Consider the following 22,343-nt stretch of genomic DNA (forward strand, 5'->3'; position numbering starts at 1 on the left):
AGAGGTTAAGACAGCCATGTCCTTTATGATAATGGCCTGCAAGATTTTTCTCATTTAAAAGCAGTCACTTTTGACCTTTCTCCTGAGCAGAGGGATGACAAAAATTGATAAATGAAGAGCAGGCAAGTAGAAGACAGGACACTTTCTTTTCAACAAATAGGCACTTTTATTCCTATACTAATGAGAATGTACACAAGATACTATATAGATTTTTAAAATCACAGTTACAAATATAAAAATATATTAAGAACATACATAATTTATAGACTAATGAAGTTCTTTGTCCAAATAAAGTTGTTTATAAACACATTATGATGGGCAGATTCTTCAGTATGAAAAAACCAGAATCATTCTACTGCCATTTTAATCAGATATGCAGAAAAAGAATAAATGATTTTAAAAGCATAAAAGTGCTTTACTACAGAATGTAGTGAATCCAGTTTTTGTATTTATTTACACTCTAAATGTTTACACAGCTCAAGGAATGGCCGGATGAATCTCCATGGACATTAGAATTTTTGGATATTATCTCATATCCAAAGTATCAGGCCAACAGAAATTTCCACTCAAAAAGTATATGCAGAATGTCTATGAGCTGTGAACTCTTTTCTACAAGGTAGGAGTACAGAGGAGAATAAAGACTTGGTCCTTGTCCTTGAAGAATTGATAAACCTGTGTGTCTTGCGTGAAAGAACAAAGATCAAGTATTCTTCAGGAGCATGGGTGTACTCTCCTGTCAGTGTGGCTGAGACCCTCCCCCTCACTTGCAGATGAACGCTCTTTAACTGTGTAAAGCCACAATTGTAAGTGCTTCTTTCTTGGTAGGGTATTATTCAATGCACAGCTATCAAAATACAACATTTCAAACATACCTGAAAGTTTGCTGTTAGGGTGATGGTGGTATTTCTCCTTCTTCTTTTGGTACTAGGAGTTGAACCCAGGGACACTTTACCATTGAGCCACATCACCTGTTCTTTTTTTTTTTTTTTTTTTGTCTTTATTTGAGATTGGGTCTCCCTAAGTTGCTGAGGAGGCTAACCTTGAATGTATGTTTCTTCAGCTTCAACAGTCCAGGTTGCTGAGATTATAGGCATGCGCTACCACACCCAGCTTGATTATGGTATTCTTGAAAGAAATTACTTAAAGCAGAAAACAGCCATAACAAACCCTTCTTGTGACTATTCTAGAAGGGACACGTTGCATTTGTCTGACATTATTTGCAGTTTTGAATAACTTATTTTGGTACCTTATATAAGATCATGTGCATTGGCATATAGGATATAAAAATAATCTTTGGTAAATCTTTTAATATATCTTTTATTTCCATTACATCAACCTCTATTTTAGGAACATTCACCAACAATTTCCTTATTTAATGAATATATCTATATAGGCAATCTTTAAAAAAATTAAACACATACATTTATTCCAAGGGAGCCTCCCTACCAGTCAAGAGTATTCTTTTAGCCAGAAATACTTTCATTGCTAGAAACATTTTTAGAACAGAACAGATTTTTGTTGTTATCATGGCTGCATCAAATGTTACCCTGAATTTTAACTAAAATGGCCAAACATTTTCAAAATCATCATGCACTATAAGAATCTAAGGTGGATTAAATTAAAGAATCCTAAAACCAGTAAATTTAGTCAAACATCTGGTCAATTCACAAACTAAATGAATCAGTTCAATTGCTTAATCAGATAAATTATCTGGCCAACACAGTCAAAATGAATCCCCAAAAAGGTTAATACAGGTTGAATATTCCTTATGTAAAATATCAAAAGTATTTTGGATTTCACTTTTTTGGGATGGTAGAGTATTTACATATAATGGTTACCTTGGGAATGGGACCCAAGTCTAAATATGGAAAGTAAAAAAAAAAATTTTGGTACTGGGCATTGAACTGAGGAGCACCAAACTACTGAGCCACATCCTCAGCCCTATTTTATATTTTGTTTAGAGATAGGGTCTCACTGAGCTGCTTAGGGCCTCGCCATTGCTGAGGCTGGCTTTGAACTTGTAATCCAGGCATGCACCAAGACACCCAGGCCTAAAAAGTTTTTTTTCAATGGAAAAGGGAATTAAACCCAGAGCTTTGGATGTGCTAGTCAAGTACTCTACCACTGAGCTGTATCCTAAGCCCATTTTGTTTTATATTTTGAGACAAGGTCTCAATAAGTTGCCCAGGCTGGCCTTGAACTTGCAATTCTCCCATCTCAGCTTCCCAAGGAGCCAGGATTACAGATGTGCTCTGCTGCTGCCCCTGACTTGAAAATAATTTTATACAATGTTTTTAGTGCACCTGTTGTTTTGACTGTCATGCATCACCTAAGGCCAGGGTGGAATTTTCCACTGTGGTGTCGTTTTAGTTAAAAAAAAAACTCTTGGATTTGGAGCATTTTGGATTTCAGAGTTTTGGATTAAGGATGTTCAATTTGTATGTCCTGATGGAAATACATGACGGAGATTTTTAAGGGACAGTATGGCTGGCCACAGAAGAAAGGCTGCTTTATCTTCTTGGTCTGGTTCAATTCCTTTTATTCAAATATTTTCCCATCTTTGTGTCATTTTATTTGCTGCCTGCAGTCATGCTTTGCAGTTTTCTTTGATGTGAAACATTCTTTGCATGCCTGATGTGATTCTAAATCTCAGACTAAAGATCCTCTGGAAATGAACAAGACATTTAGGTAAATATGACATTTTCTACTCTTGACTCTTCAGGAATGAGGAAGGACTGAGAGCTTGCTCATTCCATTTGGAGGAGGACCATTCTTTCCTTCTGGCCACTCCACCTTGGCTGATCAGTTACCATAAGCCAGCAGCTTATCATCTATTCATGTTCCTAGGTCAGGTTTGGTTTGGTCCACGTGTGTGAACTGATATCCCAGAGTACCCAAGAGCTGGGTCTCAGATGGGACCCTTCACTATCAGGCGGATCTGTTAATTTTAGGATTTCAGGATTCCAACCTCAAGTAATTCCCAGACAGCTAAGTGAACAAGAATTTGGTAGATGGCAGATAATTTTGTTACAAAGGGTAAGGAGAGTATTTAATTAGGAAACTGGATTCTTAGGCACCAAGGCAAGAGAATCAGAGTGTGAAGTGTAACACGTTGAGTCTTATTTTTGTATTGCTGGACATCTGCTAAATGGCTTCATATTATTTTTTTCATGTCATTTTGGGCTTTCTTCCAAGAGGTAATAACAAAATTAATTAAAGACCCTCCCCGCCAAAAAACAAATCCCAAACTGTTTTGTCGCATTTCAGTATTTGAAAATGAGAGCATGGTTATCTCTTTTATACCGTGGAGCCTATAAAATTATACCAATGGGTATAAAGCATTAAGAAGAACAGAAGGTAAAATCACATTCAACCAGCAGAGCAAACATATTTGACAGGGAGAGGGGGCAAGCCATGGGGCTTAGAGGACTAAGGGTTGGGAAGTTATTAGGACAAATATGTGCAAGCCCAGACAGGGAAGCAAATCTCTGAAGAACTGATTCAAGAGCTGAAAAACTGGCTGCTTTTCAGAGAAAGACTTAATGATAATACAAAATTGCTTTAATGAGAAGAGATTAAAGGAGTTAATTATAAGGAACTTGGATAAATAATGATTAAGATGCAAGACAGGACTCTCCGTAGATTTGAGAGCTCCAAACCACTTGGAAACCTTGATGATTAAAGTGTACCCCACAGGTGCACAGACAGGATGCCCACCAAGACAGGAAACGGAATGTTTGCGGAGACCAGCCCCATGATGCAATTAAATGGAAATATATCCAATTGAGCTGAATGTCAAGGAAGTCTTTTTTTTTTTCTTCTCTTAAATTTAATGAATAGATCAACTATATTACGTATTTAGTCTTCCTGGGAGCAAAAGGGAATAGTGTAATATTTGTTGCTAAGGAGATTTAAAATTAGGTGTAGAGTAGGAATCAATATTTCCTGGATTAGACTAAAAAAAAGTACAGCTTCCCCTTCTCGTATTCATTTCTGTAATTCTGATTCTATCTCAGATGTTGCCAGGTGTGTGAGTGTTATTTGCTGTTGCAGATGTGTAGGTTGTTAAGGACTGTAACTCCCGGGCTGCGCACTGTCAATTGCTCTATCATTTGGATCCAGTGGTTGCTACAGAAGCAGCCTCATTACTTGCCAGAGAGAGGCCCCTGGAAGGTGACCACTGCCCTAGACTGGCTCAGTAATCTCAGTCCTTGCCCAGGTTCTCTTTTAAATTCAAATGAAAATGGTGACATTGGCCCTAACTTTATTATTACCATGTGTTCTATGAATGTGGGTAGAAATGTAGATTCTGGTAGTGTTTGCAGGCCCTTACTAAAAGTTTTCTGAAGGAGTGAAAAGTCAAAAATGAATTTCTCTCTTCAAGTATCAACGTGCTTTGCACAGAATAATTTTAGTTTGAAAATGTTTTGTTTTCCTCTTGCTTCTCTTTATAGTGTAGATAAAATGATTCTTCATCGATATCAAACCTCCTAAGTTACTGACCTCTGTTTCCCTCCTGGTGCACATCTGCCTCACTTAACACAAATGTTGTTCCGTTTCTTTCCTAGAGTAGCTATTTAGTTCCCTGATCCTGAATCAGAGCCTAATGCTGTCACTTTACAAGGGCACAAAGAATCTGGGAAAACTTTGAATCCTTTTATTACTCTGCACATTCATCCTTGTGAAGTGTCCCTCTATTTCGATACTTCAAATCACCCCAGAAAAATTCCCAAGTTGGGTACAGAGTTATATAAATATAAATATTTTAGGCACAATAAGACTTGTTATGCTATTAATGGAAATTTATGTTAGGTAGCAAGATACTTTGACAAAAAAAAAGTATTTTTTTTCTGCCAATGAATTGGTGAGATCACTTTATGACCTCTAATTAAAGGCAAATATCTCCAGTTTGTTTTATCAGGTAGCCATAAGAATTTCATATAAATGCTTTTATGATTTTTCCCAGAAAGGATCTTAGAACTGAACCTTGATAAAGGCAATGCCCATTTCCTGACTCATTGAAATTTGTCATGGTAAAAATAAGACACAAATACTGAGGATTAACTTGGTAGAGTATGTATAGCCTTTTATATTAAATGCAACTTTAGGTGACTTGAGATTTTGACTTCATTGATCTACTATAAAAATCTTTTGGAAAATTTTACACTAAAAACCACTGCATTTTTGTTTTTGTTGTTGTTTGCTTTTTAATTAGCTATATATGATGTTTATAGAAGTTTCTATGACAATATTGGTATTAGATCCTTTGACCAAGAGCATAATCTGCCACCATAATCTTTTCATGGGAAAACTAAACATGACCTCTCCAGGAAAGCAGACCACTGGAAATAAGACAAGGACCAGTGTGTGTCCACAAGCCAACGTTACAGTGCAGGTAAGCATGTTCATGTTCCACACTGTGAATGCAGCAAAATTATCTCTAGTTACTACGGATGGAGTTTTGTGTGTTTTGTTTCCAGTCAGGGTACAGCTGAGATTCTTCTTAACACAAGGAATTCCCTCAACCCTGCAGCCTGAGCTTGTAGTAAAGTCACAAGGCCCCTGATCTGGTTACTTGGGCTTGAATCTGTGGCAGAAGCAAGAGCAGAGAGCAACTCATTTAGTCAAAATGACAAAGCTCAGCTTTGGTGCAGTCTGCTGCATGAATCTGAAAAATTCCTCTCCTAGTACTTTATTTTTTCTTTTTTTTCATGTTTATGATCAATGCATACTAAGCATACGCTCTACACAGAATTATTCCCGCTATCCTAATCCTGTTTTGACTTTTATTTATCCTAATAACATCTGAATCATATGTGGACTTCAAGATTCCTGGGACAGCAGGGCAGCAAAGCTAGCCATGCTATATGCTCTCTCTAGTCCCTGCTCTTTATCCTGTCCAGCGAATATTGCAGCAGGTAAGAAACACACAGCCCGAGGGATCTTTCTCTGCAAACACTTCCAGTGCCATTTTACCAGTAATCCTGCCATACAGGTTGAATTGGTTTATGTAGAACAAGCCATGAACACTTTTGGGTGAAAAAATAGTATTATATAAAGCTTAATATTAAACATTATGAAAAAAAATACATATTTACAGGAAAAACTACAAAATACAACTATGTACAATAATATCTGTTACCTTTAAATTACATAAATTCTTTAACATTCTCCAGATTAATAAATTATACATAGTATTGACAGAAATAGTTGGCACCTCTGCAGGGCAAGAAGCAAATTTTTTTAAAACAAAATCACACAGTGAAAAATTTTTATCCAGGAGATCTTCAGGTACATTCTTAATGCCTTGAATAGACTGCATCTGAAAGGGAGGACAAGGTAATTAGAGACCGCAGCAGTGGACGTCACTGTCATTCTGTTTGTGAAAATGACAAGTCAGAAGACTAGTGGAAATGACTAAAGCTCAACATGGTTTAGGATGAGGATGGCCAGGTCACTCCATTTAGAAATAGATTATCACATTTGGAAGGGGTGAGTGATGTGAGTCCATGCCCTCTGGCTTTACAGATAAAGTTACCGGCTCAGAGGGACAGAGTAACTCACTCAGGGCCACCCAGCTCATTAATGCTAGGTCTTTCCTCAACTAGGATCTAAATCTTAGCTTTCAAGTTGGTGGTGATCTTATCCCGTAGTTAGTTTCTTTTAGACATGCCCAAGACTGTTCTAAAAAAAAAAGATCAAAGCAAGACAAAGGAACCTCTAAGATCCCCCAGAGCGTTCTCCATAATTTACTATACAGATAAATTAGGGGGTAATTATTCATAATACAAAAGATTATCTGATTTACAAAGACTCCTCTAAATAGTAGGTCTCTATTTGTGCTTTACAGATTATTAACTATTCAACACATAGGCAAGCTGGTTGGTATAGCGGGTACAGAGGACTCAATAAAAGAAACATTAAGACATTAAGAGGCATTGCCAACTTAAGGTCATTTAGAAATGAAGATAAGACAGGTCTGAAATAATGTTTGTCAAAGGAAAATTATCTGATTTTAGGTAGCTCTCAGTCCTCCTGGAGTAAAAGTTGCTAGTAGGTAGAAACAGATCTAACCAATATAATGCATGCTCACATTTGCAATCAGTCTATGTGATAGCTTAGGTCATTATTAATGATGGCCTAGAGTCAGACAAGGCATGAAGATCATTCTCTTAGCAATCAGTCATTGTTTGATCAAAGAAGTACTTGTAATTTTTTTCTGCTAAATTTTTTATTTGGAAGTGTTACATGCTTGTTCTAGAATATACATAAAAATAGAAGAGAAAAATCACATATTTTTCTATTGTTCAGAGAAATGTATTTTACTACTGCATTTTCTCCTGATCTTGCCCTTCACGCTTTGTTTTTGTTTTACATTCTGCATCTATTATTTAACTTATGCTATGGTTTTGATGTGGTTTATCATGAAAAAGGTTCAAGTCTTGGAGGCTTGGTCCCCAGAGTAACAATTCTGAAAGGTGGAAGGACTAGTGGGGTCTAGTGGGACGTGACCAGGTCCTCACTGCCCAGGTGAAAGAATTGATGCTGGTCTCTCTGTGGGTTAGGTCTCGCAGGAGTGGCTGAGTTCCTGCAAGAGTAGGCTGTTTTAAGCTTTGCTCCTCCCCAGCTTCTTGGTCCCTTTCTCATCATATAATGTCTGCCCAATCTTGGACTTTTAGCCTCAAGAATTAGGAGTGAAATAAAAATCATTTCTCTCTCTCTCTCTCTTTCTTTCTTTCTATGCTGAGAAGACTTGAGCATGCTAAGCATGTACTCCTTCACTGAACTACCTCCCTGGCCCGATCCTCTTTTCTTTTTAAAGTACACAGTCTCAGATATTTTGCTATAGCAACACAAAATGGACTAAGACAACTTATATGTAAGAATATCGATATTACTGTAATATATTAAAAAATAACATTCTTAAGCTAGGTGAGGTGGTATATACCTATAGTCATAACTACTAGGAGGCTGAAGAAAGAGAATTGCTTGAGCCCAAGAGTTGGAGGCCAGTGGGCAATGTAGTGAGATTTCATCTAAATATATCTCTATCTATAAAATTCTTGACTTTTCTTTTTCTTTTGTGGTGCTGGAGAGCAAACCAAGGGCCTCACCCATATTAGGCAAGTGCTCTATCACTAAGCTATGACCCAAGACCTTCTTTTTTCCCGATACTGGGGATTGAATCCAGGGGCACTTTATAGCCCCTGCTACATTCCCAGACCTTTTTATTTTTGTTTTGAGACAAGGTCTCACTAAGTTGTTGAGGCTGACCTCAGACTTGCCATTCTCCTGCCTCAGTCTCCCAAGAATCTGGTTACAGGCATTCACCACCAGGCTAAACCTAAGTCCCTCATTCTTTTTGTTCTTTTCTTTTTGTTGTTGATGGGCTTTGTTTTTTCATGCAGTGCCTCACACATGCTAGGCAAGCCCTTCATTCTTAATGCCAACGTCCTATTCTATGAAGTGATACACCATGGTACTTAGTCCTTGCTGTGGTTTGAATATGGTTTGCACCACCAAGGGTCCACTGTGACTGAAGGAGTGGTCTGCACGGTGGCAGTGTTAGGAAATACTGTGATAGTATTTTTGGGAGGTGGGGCCTAGCTGGGGGTCCTTAGACCTTTGGGAGTGTGCCCTTGGGAGGTAGTTCTCAGGGGACTCCTTCTTTTGAAAAGGTTGTTATAGTTGCCTAAGGTGGCCCCACCCAGCTCTCTCACTTCCTAGCTTAAGATGTGACAGCTTGCTCCTGTCATGCACTCCTGTGACTGCCATCCACCATTTACCACGAGATCCTCCCCAGAACTGAGCCAATGGCAGTACCATATCCTTGAAGCTCCCCAAATGTGGGCTAACTAAATCCTTGGTCTTTACAAAGTTAGCTGCCTCAGGTATTTCATTGTGCTAATGCAAAGCTATCTAATGCAGTCCTTTGTTAAACAGTGTTCTCCACTCAAACTTTTAACTGTGAAAAGATTTATGCATAAAGCTTTTTTTGAATTTAGGGTGGCAGGAAAAGTACTGTGTTACAAAATAAGAACATATTAAGGATTCGGATTACTTGATTGCCAAATTCTTCTCCAAAGAATTTTACAACTTGAACTCTCAATTGTGATTTCAATGCATCCTTCTTAGGGGTGAGGCTCATTGCTAGAAAAAGGAATGTTAAGCTGATTCCTTAGTAAAGTGCATCCTGGGCTAGGGAGACAGAAACTCTTCCTGGAATCGCTGCTCGAATGTGGGAGTACCCTCCTAACTGTGCCTCTGTTGTCATTCTTTTTGGGGACTTTCTGGGTAAAATAAGAAATGAAAGAGCTTTAAGTGATTAATAATTTCCAGATTGACTAAGTATTGAAAAATGAACTTAAAAGCTAATGAACAAGATCCTACCTCTGTGATACTCTGGATTCACATTTTCATAGATTGGAAACAAAGGGTTTTCTTGTTCACTCCGTAGCTTCCTTGCTCTGAGGACATCTCTCACACACTGATGTAGATATATGTATTGACACTATGGAAAAGCAGAAAACACATCAGAGGAGGGCCTGTTCTCAAGCATAAGAAAGGGGAGGGGCTGTCACAAAACACTGACAGTGATAGGGTGCTGTATAGTTAGCAAATCTTTTGATCATCACCTGGGTACATAAAAGAGTGAATATTTTTTTTTTAATCATTGAAAAGAGAAGAATGGTAATGGGCAGGGGGTGTTTATTAATTTCTTTTACATGACGCATATCGATACAGCATGTACCGTGAATACCTAGAACGAGGTCTAGGCAATCGGTAATTTGAGAATTAAATAGATGAATGAACGCCAAACATAAGCTATGCACTCTTCATAGTCATCTCATTTCATGAGTTAAACAACCTTGTCAAGTATATAATTATCAATATAAACTGAGACTGAGAAGTTCATTAACTTCTCTAAGGTCACACAGCTCAGAAATGGAGCCCTAGGATTTGACCCAGGGGGATGGGCCTCCAACTTCATGTTTTCACTACATGGATTTTCTTATGAGAAGATAATTTTACAGCATGCTTGTTTTGTTCCCCTTGTTTTGCAGATAGAGTGAGAAAAAGGAGGTATGTCAGTTTTTGCAAGGTCAGCCTTTGTCCAGCTCTGTTCAATCAGCACCTGAGTCTGGCTCAGGCAGGAATCTCAAAGATGCTGGCTGACTGCAGAGAATCCCAGAGGGTTACCTAGTGAGAAGGACCCGCCTGTCAGTTATGTGAGGATTAACTACTTTAGAAACATAAACAAATATAGAAAAGTCGGTGCTTTGGAGCCTGAAGACACCTTAAAGTCTTGCACTGACACCAGTGTCTTAGCCACAGGCAGCCAATTTGTGCATGGAGACCCTTCCTTACCAACAACTAAGCTTTCTGATGAGGGAGAGGATGTCTGTGTGGACTTCATGCTTGGCCTAGGGCTCCCCTTAATGATGTGATGATTGCTCAGAGCCCAGGGAGCAAGAAGGATAAGAGGGGAGCACACAGAGGAGACTGGGTGCTTAGCCTCTATCAGGTCCTGGCTTAACTGTGAGGCTTCTCAGCCTGTTTCTCCATCTAGAAAACAAGGAGCCCAAAGTCTCCCCACAGATAACATCTTTGTTTTGTTTTTTTCTTCCATTAAAGGGTATAAGCCCCAGTAACCACCACCCCCCCCCCCCCGGCAAAAAAAAAAAAAAAAAAAAAAGACCTGGTATTGATGTCTGTTACATGAATACTGAAAAATATTTCTGGATTGCATGTTTAAAGCAATCAGTGTAGTCAATAGTAATTAAAAGGTTTGAGATACAAAATAAGACTAAAAAAAAAAATCTCCTCTCACTAACAATTTTTCAAAGTGGACCAGTGCTTGTTGTTATGGATTGGTAGGCTTTGTCCCTTATTAGAAGCCAGTCTGGGCATCTTCTCATGAGACTTTATAATTTAGGTCTGGAATAATTAATACCTTGTGACATATTGGAAAACCAAATCAATCATAAATGAGGCCTGCACAAATATTAATAACTATTCTTTGCCTTTCAACTCACAGATCCTACTCATTTTTATGAGTGTTTTGACCTTGAAAATTTAGGAAGAGAACTATTCTGAGAATTATTGTTGGTACAAGACAGACTTTTTGCTGTTTTAAATTATAGACTGACATCTCATTGTGTCCTCTTACGCAAAACATAATTCCTATTTTTAATTCTACTGGGAGAGTAAATTATTTTGGGACCTTAGAGCTAAACTGTGAATGAACTCTATTATATCTATGCCATGGCCTATTAATAAATTCTTCAGCAATGGTCCACTGTGGGCTTTGAAACTAGTTAATATCCATTTATTTGCCTTGTCTTAAATATAAATTCTTTTCCCAATAGAGTGTCCCTTTGGAAATGATTACTACGGAAACCATCAGATTTTGAATGTGCTTCTCACTTTATTCTTAATGAAAAGTAAAAAAATTCTAATAGATGAATCTCAAATCATGAAAAATTATGTCATGTTAATTGGCAAAGCCTTGGTTTGGCAATAACACATTCAGTTCCATTCAATTTTACCAGTATTTGTAGTATTGGATAGTATTTACAGTATTACATGTCTGACCTTTCATGGTCCCTGAGTGCATAGTTTAGCAGAAGGGCAGCCATGTGAACAAATACCTAGAAGATGATAAACTTAAAATAGAATTGTGTGAAAAGTTTCATATAGAAGAGGAAGCCCTTGAGTTTCCTTTTGGGGGAGGAAAGTATCAAGCTAGAGAGAAAAGGTGACATTAGTAAGCATTTGAACCAAGTAGGGCATTCCAAGTGATGAAATAATATGAAAATGCATATATATTCTGGAAACAGAATTCTGGTATGAGTGAGCTATAGATTACATGGGTCATGCAACCTCCAGGACAGTCCCCAAATGAATCTGGGAGCTTTAATCCTGTAACATCCCTGCGTGTCTTTCTCATGAGAAGCTGATATGAATGTTCTTTTTTTTTTTTTTTTTAAATAGAGATAGATAGAAAGAGAATTTTAATATTTATTTTTTAGTTTTCAGCAGACATAACATCTTTGTTTGTATGTGGTGCTGAGGATCGAACTTGGGCCACACGCGTGCTAGGCGAGCGCGCTACCGCTTGAGCCACATCCCCAGCCCAAATGTTCTTTAACAAGTTATTATTCTATCTGCGTATCTCTCTCAGAGTCAGGCTGCAAACTTGCCCCAAGGCAGGCTGAAAGGAGGAACACATTTGCAACTCCCCTGTCTAATACCTATTTGTTTAGAAATCCTGTCTGATATATTCATCAAAAATTGTGACAACCTGCATTCCTTTACATCCCAAATTTCCAGTATATAAGAATGTCAAGGTTAACTGTCACCATGGACCCAGTAAAATAACACAAGGGCTCAGAATGTCCTTTCTCCTTTGCGGAACCGTTGACCTCCCTGGAGCTCACTTGTGGATTAAATCCTTCTGCACCCATTTCCATTTCCAAGTAAGTCAGCCCAGTTTGGGGGCTGGGGATTCAGAGACTATAGAAAATGTTCAACTTCTGCAGAGACTTCAAGCAAAACAGAAATTATTGAATATTGGTTGGGATTTTGTTTGACCAGGCAAAAAGGGAGAAAGAAAATTCCTATCTTACTGCAATGTTTATTTCATCGTGATTGAAAGAAACAAAGTTCATTCTGGCCCAGGGAGGAAAACTTCCTTAATTTTAACAGAACTTGGTATTGATGTCTGTTACATGGACATCATGTAGAATAGATGGGTAGACATGAAGCTGGAGAAGTAAGCCAGGGCCGGGTTATAAAGAAGTTTGTGCATAAGGATAAGAATTTTAAGTTCAATTTACAAGCAATGGGAACTTCTCAGGATTTTTACGCAGGCGTTGAACTTTGATAGTGGCAGTGGTAATGAAGAGCTGTTAGGGGAGAAGCTGGAGATAGGAGCCCCACTTGGAGGTAACAGGCCATCACAATAGGTCCATCCAGAGTTAACAATGGTTTGAGCAAGGGGTGGCAGTAGGGGAGGGACTAGAACAAAGAGAAAGATTTTGGGTGGAACTGACAGGGCTTCCTGACCGCCTGGATGTGGGAACTGGAGGAAAAGAAGTCTGCTCCCTGGCTTGGGCAGACACATGGGTGGCAACAATATTAATGGCATTTGGAAGGTACAAGAGCAGGAATGCTGCTCTGTTGTTTCTGTTGTCGTTTTCAAGGAAAGATGAGTGAGTTTGGTATTAGCATTTTGAGTTTGAGGTGGCTATAAGGCCTCCAGGTGGAACTGTCTGATAGGCAGGTCCTTAAGTGGGTGCCAGGGAAGGAGCATTAGATTTGGAAGAAAGGAGCACATTTGTGGTTCTTGAAGCCTCAAAATGAACGACATCACAAAGAATGAAGGTTGAGAGAAACAGAGCCATGCTTTGAGGACAGAACTATGAGGAACCCAAATAGTGAGAAGACCAGTTAAGAAGCAAAGCCACAGAATCATCAGAGAGGTGAGAGGAGGAGAGAACCAGGAAAGGAAGGCATTGTTTCTGAGGAGGAGGAGGAGGAGGAACTTTGGCACATTGCAGCTACCTCTGCTCTGAAAATCAGCCAGTGGCATTTGTGATAGAATTCCTGCACATGACCCAAGAAGTCTCTGACAGTAACTAGGAAGCCTGAAAACACACACACACACACACACACACACACACACACACACACTCACGTAGCGCTCTCAGATTACTTAAAATGTAAAACATGATAGCTTCTTTGCCCCCAAATTACAAGTTAATTATGGTCAGAGTTTGTGGAAGCAACAATAAACTAATAATGAAATACTGAGGCTGACTTTTTAGCAAACCAATTGTGGGATATTTGCTCACTCATTGAACAGATTTTTAAAAAAAAGATGATATAGAGAAGGAAAACAAGTTCCTATCTTCTTGGATCATGTACTCTTGAGAAAAACACTGAATGATAACAATTCTGACACAGGAAGATATAATTTTTCAACTCTTAATGAATTAGACAGTGATCATAAGTGACTGCTAAAGCCATTAAGCAAAAGGTTAAGGAGACCCTGATGATGAATGGCTCAGCCCATGGCCCAGGAACCCACTGTTAGTTTAGACTGTGCCACAGCGAGACATAGGCAAATGATCTACCCGGTCACCTGGGGCAACCGCAAGTGCTCACACCATCCTCAAAGCAGGTGATTTAACAATCAGCTGATGAAAAATCACAAGGAACAAACACAATACCCATGAAGCAACTAGCTACATCCAGAATGTGGGAAATCTATGGAACAAATGAGCTGGTTTCCTGATGGTTAAATGTCATGGAAAAGACATGGGAGGGAGGATTCTCATAGATTAAAGAATGATTTTAAAGAAACTACAACCAAATAAAATGTGTGGACTTTATTTGGATTTTAATGAAAATCAGCTATTATTATTTTTTTACAAGAAATATTTTTTCTAAAAGATAATTAGGGACATTTAAGTGTTGATTAGATGAAATTTAGAATTATAGTTCAAATCGTTAGGTATAATAAATGCAGTGGTGGTCATAATATGATAAGCAGGATTTGCTTTAAACTATTTTAAAGGGGACAGGGTAGGGGAACAGTGTATGTAGGATATAGATGAGAAAATAACACAGAATTCTGATAATTGTAGAAGTTTGGGGTTTGGGCACATGAAACCTCCTAATACTATTTCTCTAGTTTTGTGGACATTATTTTTTTCAGTGCCAGAGATCCAATCCAGTGCCTTGTGCATACCAAGCAAGTATTCTATGGATGATCTACACCCCGCAACCCCAGTTCTGTGTAATTTTGAACAATTTCATAATACAATATTCAAGATACAGTGGATAGATTGTTCTCCAGCTTGGAGAGATCAGGGAATGGGTGCGGTCTGCAGGAGGCAATGACGTCAGTATTTTGCTGAATAAAGACATAATGAGAGTTCTGCTGGACATTAAAATGTGCTGTGTTAGAAAAGAATTCAGGGGACACCGTGGTTTGGGGAATAGTGGGCTAATGAAGCCCACAGGGACTCTCTGCTGCAGGATCTGCCCCCCCCACCACCATTTTTTTAATCGCTGCCGCCTGTGTAGTTTCCACGTTTACTATGACTTAAGAGGAGAGATATTAGCATGTAGATAGAACTTTTTATCCATGGAAATCTTTTTTTTTTTCTTTTTTACAAAGAGAATTTTTGCAGAGATACTTGAGGAAAAACTTGGGAAACCCAAGAGTAAGAGCACTTGAGCCTGGGAAGTTGCTCATGTCGGAGAAAGACATGCTTGGTATATGGGGTGGGGGTTGGGGGGCAAACTGCTAACCCTGAGGCTGTGACTTGATACTCAAGGGCCTAGGATTTTCTAGAACAGGGTCCAAGCCAGAGTGGTAGCCTCATATCTATGGGCTTTGTGCAAAGCTCATAAGCATCTGGATCTCAATTTTCTAGGCTGGAAATGGAATGTAATACCTTTTTTACTTGGTATTATGAAAATTTAATGGGATAACATATTCAAAAGTAATCTGCAAATGTCAAAATGCTTACAAATAGAAGCATTTAGCAAGGTACATAGAGTCCCTTGGTGTCTCCTGAGATGCAGGTGCAGGTAGAGCTGGTCAGGTGGGTAGGTAGAGAAGAGATTGGAATCTTATTCCTCTTCACTAATGAAGTTCTTGTACTCATACCAGCCTATCTGAACATGAGTTCCAAGATGGGTTGGCCTAGCCTTTTTCCCTATGTACAATGCACTGTTTTTTAAAATAATCATCTTTCTTCCTACCCACTGAAATTAAATTCTTTTCTGAGCAGAGCAACCATCTCAGTAAAAATAAGGGCATACGTTATCCTCAAGGTCACTGAGATTTGTTACAAAATAACAAGTCTTGGAAAATGTCTATGTTCAGTTCTCTTTCTCTTCCTCATGTGTCATAGTTATTTCCCCTGGTCAGAGGAAAGCCCTGGACATTTTAGGGGGCAGGAGAAGGGTGCACTGTGTCCTTCAGCCTGTAATTCTTACCTCAGTCTGGACCATGTGAACCCTGTGAAGTCTTAGGTCATGCACGGCTCCATAAATGTCCACGGAGTCTTTGGAGTCTAACTGCTGAAGGATTCGGTCCAACGCAATAAAGGTTCCAGTCCTACCCACACCAGCACTAGAAGAGATGTGCAGGAAGATTCAGCCTTTTATTAAATTGGCTTTTCCTTTTTGTTGACATGCACCTGATGCTTTGCCTACCTTTCAGGTACCCACCAATTTTGTAACAAGGTTTATCATATTCTTTAAGCCTGCAGCAATTCAGATATGAAGCTCTGGACAGGACACCAGCACTTCCACAAAATGCTGATACCAACTCTTGCTCAGGTCTCCAAGACCAATGAACTTTGTGTCCAAGTAGCATATATAAATCTCTCTCTCTTGCTTTAAAACTTTCCCTTGCCTCAACCTCTTTGAACACACCCATTGTTTACTATGCTACATTTCCCACGGCAATGTTGCACTGTTCCCAGATAAAGATTATTATTCTTTGGAGAATTTCCCTCTGGTTATTATGTAGGTTGACAATCAGATAAACAAGAACAGTTCTCCAGTGATTCTGGATGAAATGCCTGTCATTCTTCGGAAAGCAGGAAGTCCTTGAGTGCCTCACATTCCCATTAAAAGTGTTGGCATTCCAATAATATATAAACTCAGGGCTCCTGGGGTGTTGTGCTGATTGGGAGAAAATTAGTGCACTTGACATTTCTCTTACTGTAGCAATTCCCCGGCTCTTTATTTATTAGTGCCATTCAGTTAGGGCTATCAAAGTGTTGTTGCAAACATTAATTAGCTAAACACCAGGCTCCCCAGAGAGAGAGGGGGAGAGAGAGAGAGAGAGAGAGAGAGAGAGAGAGAGAGAGAGAGAGAGAGAGGGGGAGAGAGAGAGAGCTTGTTAAGTTGATTTTATGGACAGACTATACGAAGCAAAGAGAAATGAGGATAGAACAGAAATTTAAGAGCAAAACTGGGTCTGCAGATGGCAAGTGCTATGCTGGGCCTGGAAGGTTTGTGTCTCCCAAGCTGGTGCTTAGGCCCTGAGGCTCCACCCTTATAGATGAGATTAGTCTCTTATAATAGGGCTGCAGGAAAATAGCTAGGTCTTTTTGCCTTTCTGTTCCTTCCTGTGAGGACAAATCCTGTCCTCCTTCCTGGAAGACACAGCAGGGAGGCACTGTCTTGGAATCAGAAAGAACCCTCCAAAAATACTGAATCTGTCAGCACCTTGATCTTGGACTTCCCAGCCTCCTGAGCTGCAATAAGTAAATTTCTATTGTTTATAAGTTAACTCAGTCTGTGGTGGTTTGTTACAGCAGCATCAATAAAGACATGGTACCAGAAAGGGATGGAGCCCAGATCAGGGCTCCTGAAGGATCCGTGAGGTTAGTACAGGTGGAGGAGAGAAAGGAAGCCACTCCAAGGAGTGAGGATGGTAGGAGGCAAGGATACAGTGTACAGTCGCCTTCTGGCTGGAATGGGAAGGGAATTCTTGAGAACTCTGAAGGGGAGCTGGACCTTGGGAAGGGCATGGAAATCACTTAAGGATTTTGCATTTCATACAGTAGGAAAAGGAACAAGAGGGAAAGAGAAGGAGAGAGAAGGATAGAAAGTGAGGGGGAGAGAGGTGGGAGGTGAAGAAAATGGAAAAGTCAGTGAAGAGGAATGAGGTTGGGGAGCAGAAGGAAGAAGGACGTAAGAAATCCTCCCGGGGCTGATAGGTTGGTTGGCTCAGACAAACCTTCCACCCACCACATTCCCCTTGTTTGTGCCCTTTTTCAGACTCTGGGGCACAGTCCTTTTAGGGATGCCATTTTACTGTCTCCTAGGTTGCCACATACCTGCAGTGCACCACGGTGGGCCCAGCACCTGGAGTCCTATTGATGTAGTCCCTGACAGTTCTCACAAACTGGATGAGGGACTGGGTGGTCTCTGGGACTCCGTGGTCTGGCCACACTGTATAGTGAAAGTGACGGATGAGTCTGTTTGCATCAAGCTGCTCCTCCTATAAGAGCAGAGAGCAGGATAATCAGAGGAATGGCCCACTGCAGACTCAAATTTGACAACTGTGCCATGTGAGAACGTCTGTGGGCTGAAACTATAGCTAAAGAGGAACCCACAAAAGTAAGAGTCACAGATCTCCATCTTTCCAAGTGGAGTGATTGAATGAAGTGAAGCAAACTAACATACACTGCATATCTTAAACTCCCTGATGGTCCACTCAGGCAGCACAGACTCTGAGAGCATCTGCAGGATGAGGTCCCCATAGTAGAGGGAGTCCTGATCCGCTGGCCAGTAATGATCACACTTTACCTAGAAGAAGACAGACAGAAAAAAAAGTGAGTTGGGAAACAACTCCCGTGAGAAACTGGACTTTCCCTCCTCTAAATGCCTTTATGAGTTAGGATCTAAAACAATTGGAGCAATTAACCTGCTCAAGGTCAGTACTGAAGATGGGCGACTGCTCCAAGGGACAGGGAGACATTGCACAAGGAGCTCCCCCACCACCACCCACTGGATTCCTTTACCTCTCCAGCACAGTGTTTTGTGGCTTGAGGTTTTTTTTTATAATTATTGATTTCTTCAGCATTCCAGTCCCACTAGCAGATAAACCAGGACTTACAATTTATTTACTGCTCTTTTTGAAGAATGATCCAGTCAAGCAGGGGGAGGCATTGTCTTCCTGGCTCTGTTTTGTTCATATTTTTATCAATTTTCTAGCTTGGGCCATATTGCCAAGAGATCTTTGAGAAGTCAGAATCATTAGCTAAGCTTGTTTTTTCATATGCAAAGAAAGGAGAGAGGGGACTGTGGACACTATTTATTTATTTTTGCATTTTGTCCGGGAGTATTTATACATTTATTTGTAAGCGGATGTTTTATAAGTTATGTGTATCTGTTAGGACTATGTATTCGTGTATGTAGATATGTATATTGAATCCTGTGTACATGGCTTTTATTCTAGTAATTATGATAAGGCATCCAGGTGTAAAGACAGAATAAATTTCTAGGTTTCACATTCAAAATATTTATATGGTTACATACATATTTTAGTTGTCCCATTAACCATATAGTTAATATGTGTCTCTATATTAAACTAAGCTAGTTTTGTTGAGGACATACATGTCTCACTGCACCATGAATGACCTAAGAGACATTTGGAAATCCAACATGTATTTATTAAGTACTTCATATGTGATTTCACTTTTAATCCTAAAATTAACCATATGAAGTAGAGGAATCTAAGTGCTGTATAAGAGGTTTGCATGATTTGTCCAGATAATTTTTGCTTTGCCTCTGCTGACACAGCCTACTTCTTTCTTGAGAGCAGGGACAGGCCCCTTGACTCTTGCAGTCTCTCTTCCCTAGCTGTGCTCCAAAGGATGGAGCAGATGAGGCTAGGCACTCTTTCTGACAGTGTCATGGCCACTTCTGACAATCCCAGACCTCATGGGGAGAAAGCTTTGACAGAAACTTCAAACTCAGAAGAAGAACTGGAATCACCTGGATTTCCCGTCAGAGCCTTTCACAACTGAGTGGCTTAATTAACTAACAACATTCTCAAGCATCTGTATTTTGTTTCATGGGGTACAGCTTTGGACTGGGGTCGGGATGGGGGCAGGTGTGAATTCCATCTGGATGGTGAAAAGCAAAGGTGGGAAGTCAGGGCGGCTGTTCACTCACCCGGCCCTTCTCAACACACTGGGTCACCATGACAATGTTGTGAACGTTCTGTTCCCACACCATTTTCCAGAAGTCATCCTTGGTGCCAGGAAGCGGTCCCTGAGTAGCGATGTATTCTCTTCTGAAGTTGTTGCCCTGTGGATGAATTTACAATATGGAAAAGCTGGGAACAATGGGCCTCTTCAGAACTGTAAACAAAGAGTCAGCTCTGCAGATCAGATGATCTGGAGGTCTCTGCCAGGACCCTGACTCGAGAGAAAGATACTTACACAAGTGTCAAGGCTTGAAAGCAGGAAGGACAAAGGCCAGAACATTGAACTATTGTTAAGAGCTAAACTTCCCTTAATCAGGCTGGGTCTATTCTAAAAGGCAAATGGAGGACTTAGGCAGTGATCTCAAAAACCCTTCACCTCAATTATGTGATTGTGTGTGTGTGTGTAAACTGTTTGAGGAACTGACTTTTTGTTATTTGGGATAACTGATAATACAATAATTTGATGTCACGAAGGGGAAGATTTCTGTGTGTGTGTGTGTCTGTCTGTCTCCCTGGTGACTGAACCCAGGGCACTCTACCACTAAGCTAGATCCCAAGCCCTTTTTCTTTTCTCTTCTCTTCTTCTTCTTCTTCTTCTTCTTTTTTTTTTTTTTTTTTTTTGAGACATGGTCTCTCTAAGTTGCTCAGCCTGGCCTCAAACTTGCCATCCTTCTGCCTCAGCCTCCTGAGTTGCTGAGGTGACAGGTTCACATCACTGCTCCTAGCTACACAAGAGAAGCTTAACCACTGTTTGTGGCAGTTCCACCAAACAGTGTGCTGTGGGTCAGGACTTCCACAGACACTATTTAATACTAACCATAATTCTATGAGCTAGGATCTTTCTTTGCACTCACCCTGCACTCCCAGCAATGCAAAATTACCTGTAAATCTTGGTTGGAGTAGCTTTCTCTCCTCATCTATCCACAGGGTCTCCAAGTTCTGTCACCTCTGCCACTGGGAACCCCACCCACCAAACACTCCCTACGTATCCTTAGGGGGTTGGTCGGCTCCACTGAGCTTCCTTTCTCTTTTTCTCAGCTGGGTGATATTCTCCTCTTTGATGATCTGTGGCAACCTCTACCCTCTCACTATTCAAAGAGTGGTCCTCTGGCCACCAGCAATGGGATCACACAGGACCTTGTCAGAAAGAATCCCAGGTGCCACCTCAGTGCTGCTGACTCATTCTGCCTTTTAACAAGGTCCCTGGATGGTGCTGATATATGGTGATGGTGGAGAAGCACAGCTCTACCAGTTTCTACTGGCACTGCCTTGTATTTTCCTGTCCTGGTAGTTCCTTTAGGGTCAGGATCTCATCTTATCCTTGTACACGGCTCAGTGTTTGACCTACAGTTAGCACTTAATTAATTGGTGCTTATTGAGTGAATGAATGATGGTTTGAAGGAAGTATAATTACCCTAAGTTTTCAGAAAAGGAAATGGAGACCTGGTAAACCAGCAAGGGATAGAAGTGGGATTCAAATTTGACGCTTTGAACTTCTTCTGCTGCAATGTGCTGAAGGAAGTTGGCAAGATGCTAGCCAGGATCAAAGTCCAAAAGTTTGACACAACCTTTGAGGTGTGTCTGTGGTTTTCAGAAATTCAAATAACAAGATGGACTTCCCTAGTAAGACAGCCTTAGCAGTGGAGGTCCATCTTCCATGGATCTTGTCAAAGGGTGGCAGAGAAAACAACCATTGGAAATGTATCCTGGGTGGATGGTCATTGCATATTACTGCGGCCATTGTGAAAAATGGGGCTCAGCAGTGATTGGATTGAAATGCCTGCATTTTATGGCAATCAGACATGGTCTTCTACAAATCTAAAAATGTTTCCAGACCTGAGGGCAGTGGGAACATGCAAGAGGAGAGGTATTTCCAGTATAGCCACCAGTCAAAGCTTCATCTCTTGGTTAGTGGCTACTTACTGGGACATAGCTGGCATTGATGTAGTCGGAGCACGGGTCATCATCTACGTTGGACAGCTTCACTCTCGAGGCATCATCTGGAAGGAAGTTTGTTGAGAGATTTGTTGCTACATGCTGGGGTGGCATTTTTTTTTTTTTTTTTGGTAGCATATGGTATCTGAGGTCTCTTATCTCTGATCTCCACAACAGTCATAAGGAGTTGTTTTTATCTCCATTTTACAGGTGAGGCTCAGATATGATAACTAACCTGCCCCATGTTGCACAGGTGGCACAGGAGACAATCAGGCACAGGAGACAATATGTAGCCCCAACTGTACCTTCCTTTGCAATGTTAATGACACTTGCCAAACTGGAGTGGCCAGTTCCTTTTCACTAATGGAGTAAATACAATCCAGAAAGATTACCTTCTGCTCCTTTACCTAGTGCAGTAAGGATAATTTTTTTCTTTTAAACTGTGAACTAGAGATTTTGCTAAGAAAACCTAGATCAACTTGACATCAAAGCCCTGCTGTTAACCCCATTGCTGCTCTCAGCCACAAAGGAGAAACAGCAGGTCCACACAGAGAAATCACAGCAGCAGCAGAGTATCCTCAGAACCAGAATTTAAGCTGGTAGTTATCCTTCTGGAGAAAAGTGCAGTAACATGCAAGTCATTCCTTATTAGAGTCATCCG

At 40.2% G+C, this 22,343-nt stretch overlaps 1 protein-coding gene across 4 annotated transcripts in view; it reads right to left on the bottom strand.

Moving 5' to 3' along the window:
• Positions 1-547: 547 nt before the first annotated feature.
• Positions 548-22,343, bottom strand: part of Ptprb (protein tyrosine phosphatase receptor type B) — a 119,955-nt gene continuing 98,159 nt past the window's right edge. For 2 of the 4 annotated variants that reach the window (XM_076854865.1, XM_076854867.1), the window contains 7 exons: positions 21,671-21,747; positions 19,714-19,848; positions 18,220-18,342; positions 17,871-18,034; positions 16,015-16,150; positions 9,391-9,511; positions 548-6,322 (listed from right to left, as the gene is read on the bottom strand). In XM_076854865.1, coding sequence (XP_076710980.1) covers positions 6,300-6,322; positions 9,391-9,511; positions 16,015-16,150; positions 17,871-18,034; positions 18,220-18,342; positions 19,714-19,848; positions 21,671-21,747 — 779 coding nt within the window. In that variant the 3' untranslated portion in view covers positions 548-6,299. Of the gene's footprint in view, positions 6,323-7,019; positions 7,258-9,390; positions 9,512-16,014; positions 16,151-17,870; positions 18,035-18,219; positions 18,343-19,713; positions 19,849-21,670; positions 21,748-22,343 lie in introns of those variants that run through there. The other 2 variants (XM_076854863.1, XM_076854866.2) reach the window with 2 other exon arrangements.

This window comes from Callospermophilus lateralis, chromosome 4 (assembly GCF_048772815.1).
Source record: "Callospermophilus lateralis isolate mCalLat2 chromosome 4, mCalLat2.hap1, whole genome shotgun sequence".
NCBI lineage: Eukaryota > Metazoa > Chordata > Mammalia > Rodentia > Sciuridae > Callospermophilus > Callospermophilus lateralis.